Source organism: Manis pentadactyla, chromosome 15 (genome assembly GCF_030020395.1).
Source record: "Manis pentadactyla isolate mManPen7 chromosome 15, mManPen7.hap1, whole genome shotgun sequence".
In the NCBI taxonomy this organism is placed as follows: Eukaryota; Metazoa; Chordata; class Mammalia; order Pholidota; family Manidae; genus Manis; species Manis pentadactyla.
The window spans coordinates 37,217,522-37,234,273 of NC_080033.1; the positions used below are offsets into that span (position 1 = coordinate 37,217,522).

The 16,752-nt window shown below is 44.5% G+C and overlaps 1 protein-coding gene across 2 annotated transcripts in view; it reads right to left on the reverse strand.

Moving 5' to 3' along the window:
* The window catches only part of BRD7 (bromodomain containing 7), a 38,387-nt gene extending 31,932 nt beyond the window's left edge, over positions 1-6,455 (reverse strand). For both annotated transcript variants that reach the window (XM_036881076.2, XM_036881075.2), the window contains exons 1-2: positions 6,177-6,455; positions 5,537-5,745 (exon numbers count right to left, since the gene is read on the reverse strand). In XM_036881076.2, coding sequence (XP_036736971.1) covers positions 5,537-5,745; positions 6,177-6,225 — 258 coding nt within the window. In that variant the 5' untranslated portion in view covers positions 6,226-6,455. The remainder of the gene's footprint in view (positions 1-5,536; positions 5,746-6,176) is intronic.
* Positions 6,456-16,752: the final 10,297 nt, after the last annotated feature.

The window sequence follows — 16,752 nt, forward strand, 5'->3', positions numbered from 1 at the left end:
AAATACCTGAAGTAGTCCATAAAGTACAATACTCATGGCTTTATACATATGATCTTTTATGCTCAACTATACAATATGAAAAGACTATCTTTACTATACTACAGTAGTAGCTCAGAGTTGATCCCTTGATTGAACATGTAATGCATCACTGTATTCTGATTTCTTAAGACCAGGTCAAATGCTACTTCCTAAGCAAAGCCTTCTGTGATTCCCCTCAGCTCCAAGAAATCTCAGGAGTCTCAGAACCAGAATTCTGCCTCTGTGAGTGCAATGATTTTATTCTTCCATGTACTGTGAAGAGAAGGGAGGTTGGTGTTCACTTTAACAACTCATTTAGACTACAGACCTGTTTAGGGCAGGATTTGAGTTCTTGTTCTGGTACTGTGTGGCTTTGAGCAAGTTACTTAAACTCTCTGAGCCTTAGTGTTCTCATGTTAAAAAAGAAGATAAAGGTAGTTTGATCGAGCAATTCTACTTTTGGATATATAATCAGAAGAATTAAAAGCAGGGCCATGAAGTGATACTTGTACACCCATATTCCTAGCAGCATTATATGTATTTATAAAAGCCAAAAAGTAGCAATAAACCAAATGTCCATCAATGGATGAATGGATAAACAAAATGTGGTATTGTCCATACAATGCCTTGAAAAGGAAGTTACAACACAAATGAAACTTGAGGACATTATGTTAAGTGAAACAAGCCAATCACAAAAAGACAAACACTGTGTGATTATAGAGGTATCTATACTAGTCAGACTCAGAGACAAAAGGAGAATGGTGGTTACCAGAAGCTCAGAGGAAGGAGAGGTGGGGAGCTGTTTAATGGGTATGGAAAAGTTCTGGAAATTGGTTGTACAATATGAATATACTTAATACTACTGAACTGGACATTTAAAAATGGTTAAGATGGTAAATTTTATACTGTACTTTACTATAATTTATAAGAACAAGATAATAATATCAGTCACATAGGGTTGTGGTATACCAGGAGTAAAGTGAGAGAACATACAAAAAGCACTAAGCACAGAACCCAGCATGTAATATGTGCTTAATAAGTATCAGTCGTTATTTGTAAAGTGTGCATGTAGGTTTTCAGTAATCATAATGGGTGCATAGATGGTTATTTCACTTAAAATGATTTTATAAACATTCTGCCATTTTTATTAATCACTTTATCAATGTAATGACCCACACAGAATTTTACCTGTTGCACCTTAGATTTACTTGTCCTCTTTTGCCTATATTACTGGATCAAATGGTGTGAGTGTTTTCATGAGATGTTATTTTTTATATTAAGAGGAAATAAATTACTTGAAAACATAAGCTGAATCTTTAGGGAAGGGTAATGTTATATAATATATATAACAATAATGTTATATAATATATAATATGCCAGCATGCAAATTCTTTGCTAATTGTTCAGCATGCAAATGTTTCAGGAAAAAAGTCAACACACTTTTGTGGGGGTAGTCTAGATTATGATCTGATTAAAACCAGGCATGTTGTACTCTTAATGCCCTGAGTTGTATGAAATATCACTGCTCTATAGGGAGGAATACTATTGATCCTATCTGTTGGGGCATTCTAAACTAATATAACCAAGGCCTTCCTACTCAAAAAGAAGAAAATCCTTTAAAAAAAATTCCTTTTATTAGGATACATGTCCCCACAAATGTATTTCTCTAAGCAGCTAGGGTGGCCATGTAATTAAGATCCGGCTAATGATATATAAGCAGAAGTTATGTACGCCTTTTAGAAAAATGCTTTAAAAGGGAAAGGACGTGCTGTCTTCTTTTCTTGCATCCTTCCTCCCTCCTTCTACATGAGATGAAAAAGTCACTAGTCTCTGGCCTAAGAACTGACTCTCCCCAAGAAGATACCTGGGTGACTGTCCCTAAAACTCTCTGGAGATCCAGAATGCAGCTCAGAGAGTAGTGTCCTCCTGAAGAACACTAGCAAAAGAACCCCCTTTCTCCATCCCTGGACTGGCCTAGAAATATGGGATGACCCAAACAGTCTCTACAGAACCAATGACAACCTACAGAATCAGGAAATGTCCCATGGTCCCAGGCTCTGAGTTCTGGGGAAATGGGACCTTGGGCAAATTTACTTCACTTATCCCAGTTTCCACTTTACCTTTTGTAAAATGGAAACCGTCCACTGACATGTCTCTGCAGGGTGTTAGTCTGAAAGAGACTGTGGATGCAAAAGGACCTTAATTTGCAACAGAATCAAAATACCGTGGTGACTAATGATATTTAGAGTCATAGTTAAGTAAGGGCAGAGTGGCTGGAACACAGAAGGAGACTAAGGAACCTATTCTGAAGATACTCTTATAAAAGCATACAAAGATATGTGTACAGTGAGGCTTACTGCAGCATTTGTTATCACTTAAAAGTAGTATTGTATAAATGTATAAAATAAAAATATGGTGCATCAATATAACCAAATACAGTGTAGTTAGTAAAAAGAATGAGATAATTGATAAAACAAGAAATCAAGAATTTTATCAACTGGCCTTATGGTGATAGCTGCCAGAAATGAAACCAGAAATAGTTAAAAGGGGTTACCTCAACATCTAGTTAAATGAGATGACAGCAGGAACAAAGAGTCCAGCAGAGATGACAGCAGATGGAAGATGTCAACACACTTGGGAGATGAAAAGGCAAGTGGAGGAGATTGCAGATTGGAGAAAGCTAGATACCTCCTGATGCAGAGAAGTGGACACGTATGAGAACAGTTCAAGCCCCAGAAACAAGGAAAAGCTCGGAACATGGAAATATAAGGAACCAGACGGTCTCTAGATCTGAATCTCAGTCAGAAGTGGGGAAAGATGCTAGACTGAAAGCAGAGCATGGGTAGTAAGACTTTCTGCCTCCTTCCCCTGGACAGCCAGGTAAAATCCTTCTCCCAAGATGGATTTTTCTTTGGAGAAACTGAAGAGCCCATAAAAAATACCTGTAGGGTACACATATCTGTACACATAAAGATATGTGTACAAAGTGTTGTTTAGTGAAATCCATCAGCTAACAAACTTTGGGCACAAAGCATTTAGTCAGTTTTTTTGTGCTCCGCATTTAAATATAAACAGACTACAACAGTGCAACAGTTAACTGAAGGATGCTTTTAACATAAAGAGTCCAAATAAGTAAAATGAACCTGAGAGGAAATGGAGACAATGCATGGAGCAAAAGAAAACTTAAAAGGAAAATAAGAAAGGTGCAAAACCCCATCAATTAATATCCTTAAAGAAATAAAAGAAAAGACAGTGCACACAAAAAAGAACAAGATGTTTTCAAACAAGGACAATTAGAGAGGAAGAAAGAGTTCTGGGAAATTCAAAACACAAGATCTGAAATAAAATTCAATAGCAGAGCTAGAACATAAGTTTAGGAACTCTCCTTCAAGGAAGAACACAAAAAACAGAGATAGGGAAAAGTAGAGAGAAAAACATTAGAAAATTAGAGGATCAGTACACGAGTCCAACATTTAAAAGGCAGGGGTTCCAGAAAGAGAGAAAAGAGAAAATGGAGGGAAAGAAATTATCACAGAAATACTTCAAGCAAACATCTCAGAACTGAAGTCAAGATTATTCACTGTAAAACAGAGCACAAAGATAAAGGGCAAGATCCTAAAAATTCCAAGAGAGCAAATACTGGTCATACACAAAGAACTAATTAAGAGGGCAACAGACTTTTCAACAGCAAATTTAGAAGCGAGAGGACAAATTCCATGCTGAGTCAAACTATCAGTTTATGTGAGGGCAGAAAAAAGATTTTCAAACATGTTAGAACTTACAAAGATCTACCTCCTGTGAATGCTTTCTTTAGGAACTTTCTAGAGTTAAAGACTCACCAGAAACAAGGGAGAAAATTAAGAAGACATGGGATCCAGAAAGCAGACAAGAGAGTCCCAGGAGGCCTAGAGAACAACTAATCAAGATTAGAGCAGGAAGGGACAGAGTGCTACAAGATGGATTTCTCAAAGCAAGGGAACTGTTTGTTCATATGAAAAACATAAATCAGATGGGTTTACAAATCTGTCAGAGTTTGGGAAGAATAAGTACAAGATTACCAAACAAATGAAAGCAATTAACGAAGTGGTCGAGATCAGATCTGTATTTGTATTATTTGTCTCCAGTGAATAATTAAAAATAAACACTGAATATTGACTTGACCACAGTTGTGATGTATCTATGCTGTGAGAATGGAGGAATGGAAATTGGGGGCAGAGAGCAGTAAGAATGTTAATTTACATTCTCATCTTCTATAACATGGTGTCAGTATAAGCTATAAACCAAAAACATCAGTAAACAGCAATATAAACCTACATTAGAAATGGAGATAAATATCCAAAAAAAAACTGAAAAGTTTGGGAATTAAAACTCTAGGATGGAATAGACTACTTGTGTTAAAAGCCCTGTAGTACTCTTGACTTCTAAAAGCTATGCTCATGAACTATTTTAAAAGTAATAAAAAGTAACTTAAAAGAACAATACCCCTGGAAAGGGAGACTATAGGAGGGAATGGGGTGAGGAAAACTTTTTTTCCCTCCACTTTGTTCACTTCTGTACCACTTGAATTTCTTTAAAAAAAGGTCTATGCATATATGGGTTTTTTATTTAGGAAAGGAAAACGTTAGATAGCTCTGTGTGCGGTCCCAATCTAGCAAGGCAATAAAAATGTGGGCAGAAAGGACAGATTTAAGATATTCCAAAGAGAGAAACTCTAAGATTTAGTGACTTAACAATGTGTTGGAATAGAACATTTCTGTTACATATATAAACAAAAGAAAAATTATAAAACTAAAATATAGAAATCTACCTAGAAGATACACTAATTGATTTACTATGACAGCGACAAGTTAAATTTGGGAAATGCATTAGAAATCTAGGATAAGTTCAGGTATGTATTGGATTTTCTCTGGAAGGAAAGTTAATTATCATGTTGCCCAGCTTTCAAACTAAGATGGCAGCTACTTACTTTCTTTTCTATTAACTGCACATAGTTAAGAAAATGCTTATTTTTATTATGGATGGTCTCCCTCTTAAAGGTCTCTGATCAAATTTTCTCTTCAACAGACTCAAACTTTGTTTTAAAACATAAAAGTTGCTCTTTATATATGTGGCTTTATAGTATTTATTTCACAACAAAATTTGAACCCCAATAGATCCCATTCACTTTTGAAATGACTATCTTTGATAAACCTCAAACATTGAGGTTTTTTTGAGCATGACTTTTACCTTTCCGAGAGGAAAAAACACTCTTTGAAGCAGCTCCCTCCTGAAAACCAGGACTTGGCTGCTCGTTCACTTGATGTGTGAGTAGAATTACGAGCATAATTAAAAAGTTTGCCAAAACTCATAGAGATTCATTTTTCTATTCTACCGTGCTCTCCTCAAAACAGGTCTGATTTTACAGGTATTTTAGCGCCTCACTAGACATTAAAAAAAAAAAAAAAGGTTGGCAGCGGGAGGTGCGAACATTTAGGAAGTGGTACCCCCGGCAAAACTGAAGCAATGCAACGAACTTTACCTTTACTCGTCTCCGTTTTCTCCCCTTTTCTTCCCCTGGAACCTGCTTCTCTCCTTTCTTTCTCTTTTTTCGCTTTCTGTCCTTGTGTTTGTCATGATCGTTCTTGTCTTCGAAGAGGCTTGAGTCATGCCCCGAACTGCCCGTGGAGAGCTCGGTGACTTCGTTCCCTCCCACTTTGAGGACCAGCTTCAAGGGCTTCTCTACATACTCTTAGACGAAAGGAAAGCACCCGTTAGAGAAGGGACTGGCGGGCAGTATCCACAGGGCAGAGTCAGCGCGGGGAAGACATAGAAGGTGGAGCAGAAGGCCGGTGACTTGGGCACGCATGGGCGCCCCACCAAGCACCTGTTGAATGACGGGAGACTCGCCAAGCAGGGGCCCAGAACGCTCCCGGACCTCTCGGGGCTGTCTCTCACCTGCCAGCCGGACACCCACCCAGAGCCGGAATCCCGGGTTCGAACGCCGCCCCCGCCTGGGGTCTGCACGGCCTTGGGCGGACTGCGCCCCTTCGCGGGACCGTGCCTGTCAGTAGGAGCTGCGGCCCCCGGTCCGCCTCGGACGCTCCTGGGTAGTCGCAAAGGAGCGAAAACCCCACGGAGCCGCCGCGGCCTTGCCGCCCCCACCGTGGCCCATTCCTCACCCTCGTAGAGGTGTTTGTCAGACTTGTGCTTCTTGTGCTTCTTGCCCATGTCCGACCGGGCCCCGGTGCCCGCCCCCCGCGCCAGGCCCAGGCCGTGCGGCGCCGCTTCCGGTCCGGGCCAGGCGAGCGGAGGGCGGGAGCGGGGCCCACGAGACCCCGCGCCGCGAGGCAGGGGGGCGGCGTGCGCCGGGCGGCGCGGAGCCCCTCAAGAGAAGACCGCGAGCGAGATCCGGCCGCGGCCCACAGAGGCGGCTAGTCGGCGAGCGGCCGGCGCGGAGGCGGGAGAGAGGGCCCACGGCGCGCGCGGGATGCTGCTAGCTGCGCGTGGCGGCCCCTGGCGGCTGGAGGTGGCACTGCAGCCTGCGGGCCGGGGGCGGAGTCCGGGGCCCACAGCTGAGTGTCCTTTCTCTCTTGCTGGCTTTCTTCCCTCTCCATCTCTTCCTTTCTTCCTCTCTCTCCCTCTCTTCCCTCCCTCTTCTCTCCCTCTCTCTTGTCTTCCCCACCGCTCCCATCTCCTTTCTTTTTTTCACCCTTCCTCCTTCCCTGACTCCTCCCTTCTATCCCACTGCTCTCTGCTTCCATCTTCCCTTTACTAGTATTTAACTCTGTCCTGGATGTCACACTAGGTTGCCAGTTAGTGGTAGAGCTAGTATTCAAATCCAGGTTTTCTGAATCTGAATTACAAGCTCTTTTTACTTGTGATCATGGTGGAGGAAGTCTTTACTGTCTGGACTTTTAGCCTTATGATGGCCTGTGTATTTTCAAATGAACCCATAATCACAGCCTGCTCTCAAAAAAGGATCTGACATTAGGTTTTTATGTTAGTAGGGATTTGGACCTCTGGATCACTTCTTCCAGGAAGGTTTGCAGCTTTAGTTTGAACTCCAAGGGGAATGGTAGACTTGTAGTTCAGGACCCTATGGCTTGCAAGTAACAGAAACCCAGTTTGAATTATTTCAAGTAAATAAAAAGATGTATTGGTTTATCTGTCCAGGAAGGGCAAGAGTAGAGCTTGCCTGAGGGAAGATGGGAACCAGGGATTTGATGCTGTTAGATCTTTCTCTCTTTCTTTGTCTTGTTTCTGAAGTACGTTGGCTCCGTATATATTTTTTTCTATATGCTGAAAATACAATTACCACCAACTGCTTGCCAGACCAACTGGGTAAAGGATCTCTTCTTTGCCAGCTTCACCCAGGAAAAAATCCCAGGGAAGGGCATCAGACCCTTGGCTTGGCTTGGGTCACATGTTTAATGGGCCAGGGAATGCGAGATTGATCCAGCTTGGGTACTAAATCCACCCTCTTGGCCAAGAAGAGCTATAGTCTGTGACTGGCAGCTCCTACCAGGTCCCCATGATTAGTCAGGGAAGATGAGAGTCCGCCAAAGAAGAGCAATACTTTTTCAAGAAGGTAATAAAAGTGTGTTTATTAACTCCCTGTAACAAGCCTTCCTGGCATCCATGAGGTGGAGGTCAGAGTGGAGGAAGAGGGGTTGTGTTGGGGAAGGGAAACTGCTGTTCTGAAATCAAGCCACCAACCCTTGTAAGTAAGCTTTGATTTCAGCTTTTCAGTCTTTGGCTATAACTTTTTGCTTTAAGGAGACCTGATATGCAAATGCCCCCTGTAGGTCTGTCCTCCACTGTGGCATGCCCCACTTCTGGCTGAACTTGTGAGTTTACTGTCCACTCCCCAACACCCAGTATACTTCCCTAGGGCAGGGTCTGGTAGTGTAGTCACAACACTGGCACAGTGATCACTATTCAGCAAATGCCACTCAGAGCTAGCTCACTTTCTGTGTCTCTCTTCCCTCTGACCACCCTGGGGTGCAGGAAAAGGTTCTGTTTAACTTATGTGCACTAGCATTTTCCTTCCTCCCTTCAACAGAGACCCTACATAGGTCCCAAAGTGAAAAAAGAGTAACAGCACGAAGCAGAAAACACATTACAGATAAAGTTCCTGAGGATAGAAACACCCAACTAATTTAGTTTTTTATTTCCAGATCCAGGACAGTGCCTGGCACATAAAAGGCACCAGAAAATACTAGTTGAACTGGACTGTGCTGTGCCAGGCAGACTTTAAAATGAGCCTTAAAGATTCCTGCCTCCTGATATTCTTTTCTTCCAATAGAGTGTGAACTGGCTTAGAAACTTGCTTCTAACCAACAGAATATGGCAAAGCTGCTGAGATGTCACTTCTGTGATTCAGTTACATAAGATTGTGACTGCCGTCTAGCTAGTTAACTCTATTGCTTTCTTGGCTTGCATGCTTTGATGAAGCCAGCTGCCATGTCTGAGAGGCCCACATGCCAGGAACAGAGGGCAGCCCCCAGGGAACATCCAGCAAGAACTGAGGCTCTGACCAGCAGCCCTTGAGCCATTGATCTTGCCAACAACCACCTGAACTTCAAAGTGAGTCCTTCTTCAGTGGAGTATTCAGATGAGACCTCAGCCCCGGCTCACACCCTGATGGCAGCCTTTGAGAGACCCTGAAGCAGAAGACTCAGGTAAGCTATGCTCAGATTCCTGACCCACAGAAAAAACTGTGAGATAATAACAGTGTGTTTACTTAAACCACTATGTTTTAGGGTACTTTAGGTAATTTGCTAAATAGCAAAGGATAGCTTATTCAAATGTCATCCTAAACAGGGAAACTTTCTGAGCCTGCTACATATCTTAGTAAGAAGAACTACATGACAGTAACTGAGCAATTACTTGTGCAGGATACTTGGCTAGAGACTGTTGCACATACTACCTTATCCTCCTTCATCCTTTTTCTAGCCTGGTGAGAGAAGCACAGTTATCCCTATCCAATGGGTGCAGAAATTGAGGCCTGGAGAAGTCAGATGGCTCTTCAAAGGGGACACAGATTGCCTATCTGGGATCTGAATCCACATCTGTCTACCTCCAAACCCCACATTCTAATCACTGGGCCACACCGCTCTTCGAGTAGAAGGCCAGATAATCTCCCAAGTTCCTTCCTGCATGTTTGGAATAGTGTTAGATGAAAACGCATTCCAGAGGAGGATCCACGCGCTCATATAAACATGCAGGAATGGATGCTTGTGCATTGAAAAGGATAAAAAAGAAGTTAAAGCATGGAAATAGTTGTTTGTTATTTATGGTATTTGGGGGTCTGTGAAGTAAGTGAACAAGGGCAACCTGACCAATATGAGATAACGGCTCAGCTGGACGGAGCAGCTCTGTGAAGGCGGAATATCGGGTTTTGTGAGCCCTGGGGAGCAGGTGGTTCTGGCCTGAGCTGGGAGGGTGGCTCCGTGGCAGCATCTAGTTGCCCTTTATAAAGATTTGGAGACTTTCCTCTTGTGCATATTTCCTGGCTGAAGGGGAAGAGGACAATCTTGGGAGAGGCCAATGCTGGCTCTGTGCCTTGCTTACTCCCACCCAGCACCTTCCTGCATTTGTGAGCCTCTGCCCTGGCAGCTTGCTTTGCTGCAGCTCCATTGTGCAGGCAGAATGGGTGCCTCCTCTTTCCAAGCTGGGCGGGCCTGACACACTTCGCCAGACCCTAGAACACAGCCCCCAAAGCTTTGGGGATGAATAACTGCTGTAATAGCAGTTGAGCATCTGCCGTGCACCCATCACCAGCCCAGACCCTTGCTCAATGTCCAACCTGCAACTCCTAGAGGAGACTGGACTGGAGCTGTGACAATGTCAGGACCAGACAGGAGCCACCTATGTTACAGAGCTAGTGAGTGGGAGTTGGATCCCAGGCCTCTAAGCTCCTGGACCTGAGTAAAATCTTACAGCTCTAGAGTGGGACAGACTGGCTCAAGTGTTATGTTTGCATTTACCAGCTCTGTGACCCTGGACACATCACTTCACTCCTCTGAACCTCTGTCTCCTCCCTTGGAACAAGGGCAAGGCACTCAGTCCTACTGCTTTGTAGGGTGGTTTTAAGGATGAAAGGTGATTGTGCGGTCAAAATGCCAAAAGGCCTGGTTTAGAGTATGTGCTCAAAAAATGTCAGTTGCTAATTTTTAAATATATGCTGAACCTTTAAAAATACAATTCAGATCATCTTCCTGTCTTGCTCAAAACTCTCTCACTGCTCTGCATTTTTCTCAGAGTCAAGGGAAAATTCTTACCTTGGATTTCAGGGCCAGAGCTGGCCCTATTACCTCTCCAGCCCCACTTCCTCCCCTGCATCACTGTGACCAGCCACACTGGCCTCCTCACTGGCTCTGACACCCCAGGCCTGCTTCTGTCTGGGGTCCCCAGCCTCTGCTCTTCACTCTGCCTAAGTTCACTCTTCCCTTGGTTCCTGGCCTGACTCCTGCCTGCATGTCATCCTGATCTTCAGGGAGACTACCTCAGGGATGCTTCCAGGCCAACCATCCACAGCAGCATTTCTCCTGACCCCTCAGCCTCGTGGGACTGTGCTCTCACATGGCATTCATGGGTGCAGACATCATGTTACATGTCTGTGCGTGTGTTCCTCAGCTGTCTTCCCCCTGGACTCCCAGCCCCTCGAGGACAGGGATTGGGCTTGTCTCACTCATGGCTGTGTCCCCCACCTGGCACAGAGCTGGGCTCAGCACAGACCCTTAGGAAGTTTTTGTCAGATGAATGAGTGAATAATTATTACTGTTTTGTGATGATGATTCCCTCTCACCTCCTTCTCTGAGAGTCTTTTCGGGTGGGGACAGGAGGTGACTGGTGGCCACTGGAGAGTCTGAGAAGGAGGAAGAGGAGGAAAGAGGCACTGAGAAAGGCTGGCCACTGGGGGGGGTGTCATTCCCAGGAAATGGCTTCTGCCCAGCTCTCAGGCCCAGGCCTCTAAGCAGAGGGGCCTGAGGCAGGGCAGGCCAGGCCCTTAGCAGACTCACTGCCCTGAGATGTGCCAGCCTCCCAGCACAGTTTCTGATGAAGAGGGTCTCTGGGACACAGCTCATGTCCTGGACAGCTGGCCAGGTGGGATAGAGTGTAACCTCCCTTGGTTGGAGCAGTTCTGGGAGACCCGGTGGGGACCCTTTACAGGTGTCCCCTTAGAGCTGACTGATGAAACAGGCTTACTGGGAGCAACCTGATAGACAAGACCTTCCCTGCTGTGCTCCTCAAAGCCCCTCATGCCATACTAAGGCAGGGTGAGGAGCCCCCAAGATCAGCTGTCCTTGGGCTACTTCTTCTTTTGCCTGAACCTGTGTTTTCTCCTCTGAGAAATGGGCAGAGCCAGCCCCGTGCACCTGTGGGGTCAGCCTGAGGCTCAGGGGAAGTGAGGAGCAGAAAGGCTGCTTGCTCAGTGGAGGCCTTCCCAAGTGTGCAAGAGCAAGAAGGGCGTGGGGTGTTCTCCTGGATTCTCTGGGGGTGCCTGCCCTCTTGGGGTCGGGGGAGGAAGGCGTGGAGCTGGTGTTTGCTGAGCTCAGCGTCTGCAGCAAGTGCCTCCGTGTGGCAGCGTGGACAGGCCTACCTTGCACCAGTTTGTTAGTGCTGCTGGGAGAGGCCCCAAGGGGGCTGATGCTGGTTCAGTGGGCAGCTTTTTGGGGACGTGCAGTGGCCTGAGGTGATGCGCTGTGACAGGCTGTCAGTGGTGCAGTGTCTAGGATTGCTCGTGGTCACAGGCAGAGCTGCCCCAACCACCGGCTTCTGAGCGAACAAAGGGGAGGCAGCAGATGGCAGCTTTCCAGGTGGGGATCCTGGGCTGCCTCTACCTTTGTGGCCTTGTTGCTGCGTGCTGGAGGGCAGTGAGCCCAAGCCCTGGTGCTCATTGTTGACAACCCTAAAAGTCATCGGGACTCGGATTCTGCAGTGACAAAGATAACCCTGGAGCTCTTGGTCAAATAGCAAAGAGGCCGCACAGGGGGCCTCCCTCCATTCTTCCCTCCTTCTCTCCCTCCCTCCCTTCCTTCATCTAGTTTTGTTGAGTGCCTGTTGTGCCAGCCACTGTGCTATGTTCTGGGACACAGTGGGAGTGAGATAGACATGGTCCTGTCCTCATGGGAGTTACAGTCTGGTGAAGGAGACACATTAAACAGGTAACTGTAAGATGATTATTTAATTACAGCTGTACTGACTGTTGTGAAGGAACACGACAGGGTGCCGTTGCCACAGGACTCTGAACCAGCCTGCGGATTCAGGCAAGGCCCTCTGAGGAAGCCACGCTCTACCTGCAGGAGGAGTCTTAGGTAGGGTGCCCTGCAAGCAGAACCTTCCAGATTGATGAGAGTCTGTTGGGGCAACAGGAAACATCTGAAAGAGAGTGAGAGAAGCAGGATGGGGAAGGTGGAAGCAAAGCAAGGTTGTGGTCTCAGCCTCAGCCTCAGTGGTGATGTGGCAAGGGGGTGTGGGACATGAACACACAACAGTTTACCTGCCAGGAGAGGGGCCCGCCTTTGATAGCTGAGTCAGGGAGGGAGGCGAGCCCCGTGGTCCCTGCGACCCTGGCAGAGAGGCAACTCTGGCTTGCTCAGGGCAGTTCTCCAAAGAAGGTGGTGGCTGTGGGCCCTCAGCAGCCAGCACTGACAGCTGCTGGGAGTGGGATGCCCGTGGGACAGTTGAGATGAGTGGGGGCATCAATAGCATCCATTGAACAGGCAGAGGGATCAGCATGTAAGAAGGTGGGAAAAAGTTTGGTTTATCCAAGGAAGGGAGGGGGTCAGTTTTGGAGCCAGAGAAATGAGGGGGTAATTGCACAGATACTTAATTATATTTTCCAGTGATAAGGCTGGACTGGGCAGAACCTCAGGAGATATAACAAAGACGTTTGCTTTTATTTGGGGTGTCTCTGAAGGCAGTGGAAGTGCGTGCATGACCAGGTTTGCAATAACAAAGAGTGCTTCTGAATGGAGAAGAAATTGTGGGTGAAGGAGACAAGGCTGGGAGAGCAGCTAGGAGCTGATATGGACTCCGTGACAGGATAGTGGTGGCTTGGACTAGCATGGAGGCCATGGAGCTGGTGCAGTGGGATAAGTTGAAAGTGATTTAGGAGGAAGAATTTAGGAGGGGTTAGAGATACCCATGAATGATGCTGGAGGAGATGCCAAATAGGAAGCTGGTTGCATGTGTCTGGGGTTCAGAGAAGAGGCTAGTTCTGAAAAGAGGCTTTTGGTCTAGAGATGTATTTGGAACCTTAGGAGTGTATCAGACCACCCAGGAGGGGAGAGCAGAGTGACAAGAGAAGATGGGGCTTTGAAGACCTTCAATGTCCCTGAGGTCAGTGGAGGCCACAGAAGCAGCAAAGCAGCCAGAGGAGGAGCAGCCAGAGGCAGGAGGAAGACCAGGAGGGTGGGCCTCTCAGGATGCCCAGCACCAGAGCTGGGTGAGGGCAGCAGCTGGCTGAGGGTGTGCGCAGGAAGGTGATGGCCAGGCTGCGGGAGTCTCCAAGCCCTGCAAGGTTCTTTTCAGGGGTGGGAAACAGTGGATCAAACAAGTGGATGGTGCATGCAAGGACACTGAAGTGGGGTGCTGGGGGTTAGGGGGTGGGTATGATGAGAAAAAGGAGAAGCAAGACCTTGAATGCTAGGCTATGGAGTGTGGACTTCACCCTGTAAGATGGGATAAACCAGATAATATGTCCTCCTCAGAGATGGCTGGGCATTTTCCAAGAAAACAGGGCTGGGCAGACAGCAGCTCAGCAATGCAAGCTTGGGCACACATTCCAGCATTGCTCCTGGGAACCCTGCTTGGTGATGGGGCCCAGGACTGAATTCAGAAAGTCTCTGTTGGCTATGGCTGTGGTCTTGTACTGTGTCACCCAGATCTCTAGGGCCCGATAGTCCTGTTTCTGCAAAAACCAGCTGTGAGACCTGGGCACGTCTCTTTCCCTCTCTACTCAGGCCTGCAGAAAGAGGACCGAGCAGGTTACTTTCAAACTCTGTTGGTTGTGGGGGAGTATTTCTGATGTTCTGTCAATGTCTAATAAAATTATTATTTAAAATATATGTGTATACTTTTAAAGATTTTTCTTGATTCAGTTATTTAGTTTTAAACTTACTTATTGCCTAAGTAATCCATGTTTGGTATAGACAAATTTGAAAATACAGATAGGCATAAAGGGAAATTTTAAATTTCTCATAATCCCACCACTTTCTATAACATTTTGGAATATGTTTTTCCGGATATTTTCCAATTTGTTTTTGAAACTGGAGCTTGGTAGTGATTCTCATTCTCATCTCCTTGCCTCAGGAGATATATTTGTGATACTCCTTCATTGTGTATTCTAGAGCCTGGCTACTCAGAATGTAGTCCATGGACAAGCTGTGTCAGCAGCACCTGGGAGTTTAGGAGGAATGCAGAATATCAGGTCCCATCCCAGAACTATGGAATCAGAAAACCTACATTTCCAACATGATCCCTGGGTGATTCATATATATATATATATATATATATATATATATATTAAACTTTGAGAAGCACTCTTTTAGAGCTTTATACCTAGGCTTTATTTTCTTGGACCTAAAAAAAGGGGAACTCTCTCTAAAGTTAGAACAACTAGTCACCAAACAGAGAACTTCGACAAAGTCAGACAAATTCGTATGTCCATGTTTTTACCAAAAAGCGCAATAGAAGGATGGAAAAGATCTGAGAGACTTTTTCATTTATCTCAATTATTTAAAAACATTTTAAATTGTTTAAAAAAACTGATGACCCCCTCACACACATACAATCACATATTATATATACTATAATATTTATTTTTTGTGTAAACGACTTTTAAAGACAATTTTTTTAGGGCAGTGTCTTGCCTGAAAGTTTCAGCCTCCAGCAAGTTCACTATGGATTCAGTGAGACTGAGAAATGACAATGGAATGTTCTTGGGATAAAAGGGTTTATACCTGGCTTTATTCTCATGGCAGCAGCTCGAGCACTAGAATCACATCTGCATCTAGCAGTCTGCAGGTCTGTAATCTACCTCTGCATCTGCCTCCACCCAAAGCACTGGGCAGAGCTCTTTATACAATGACTCAGTCAATAATAGCTCATTGCCTATGGATGTAGAAGCATTAGCCTAGCAGTAGGCCAATTACATCATCAAGTGGTTTAGGGTCAGGTGAGGATCCTGGCCATAGGAACTTCCATTTCCCCACAGGTATTTTTAGGTTCACATAAAAATGAAGGGAAGGTACAGTGATTTCCCATGTATCCTGTGCCCCCAAACATGCAGAGCCTTCTTCATTATAAACATTCCCCACCACAGTGGTATATTTGTTGTAATTGATGAACCTGCATTGACACATTATAATCACCCAAAGTCCACAGTGTATGTAAAAGTTTACCTGTAGTGTGGTACATTCTGTAAGTTTGGATGAATGTATAATGACATGTATCCATCATTACAGTATCATACAGAGTATCTTTACTGCCCTAAAAATCCTCTGTGCTCTGCCTATTCAGCTCTCCTTCCTCTGCAACCCCTGGCAACCACTGGTCTTTTCACTGTCTCCATAGTTTTGCCTTTTCTAGAATGTCGTATGTTGGAATCATACAGCATATAGCCTCCTCAGATTGTCTTCTTTCACTTAGTAATATGCATTTAAGATTCTTCCCTATCATTCCATGGCTTGATAACTTATTTCTTCTTAGCACTCAATAATATTCCGTTGTCTAGATGTACCACGGTTTATTCATCTGTTCACCTACTGAAGACATCTTTGTTGTTTCCAAGGTTTGGCAATTATGAATAGAGCTACTATAACATCCAGCTGCAAGTTTTTGTGTGGACATGTTTTCAATTCCTTTGTGTAAATACCAAGGAACATGATTGTTATATCTGATGATAAGAGTATGTTTAATTTTGTAAAAAGCTGCCAAACTGTCTTCCAAAGTGGCGGTAGCATTTTGCATTCCCACCACCAATGAATGAGGGTCCCTGTTGTTCCAGATACTCATCAGTATTTGGTGTTAGGTTCCAAATTTTGGCCATTCTAATAGCCAGGCAGTGGTATCTCACTGTTGTTATAATTTTCATGTCCAAGATGACATATGATATGGAGCATCTTTTCATATGCTCATTTGCCATCTGCATATCTTCTTTGATCAGGTGACTGTTAAGGTTTTTGGCCCATTTTTTAAATCAGGTTGTTTGTTTTTTTATTGTTGAGTTTTAAGAGTTCTTTATATATTTTTGCATAACAGTTTATCAGGTTATCCAAATCCTTTATCAGGTTATGTCTTTTGCAAATGTTTGTTCCCAGTCTAAAGCCTGTCTTGTCATTGTCTTGACTGTCCTTTGCAAAGCAGTTTTTAATTTTAATGAGATTCAACCTATCAATTATCTCTTTCATGGTTGTGCCTTTTGCGTTGTATGTAAATAGTAATATTGCCATACTCAAGGTCATCTAGCTTTTCTCCTCTGTTATCTCCTAAGAGTTTTAATAGTTTTGCATTTTGCATTTAGGTCTGTTATACATTTTGAATTAATTTTTGTGGAGAGTATAAGGTCTGTGTCCTGATTCATTTTTTTTACATGTGGATGTTCAGTTGTTCCAGCACCATTTGACGAAAAGACTCTTTTCTCCATTATGTTGCCTTTTTTTTCTTTGTCAAAGATCAGTTGACTATATTTATGTGCATCTATTTCTGGGTTGTCTATTCTGTTCCATTGATCTATTTGTTCTTTCA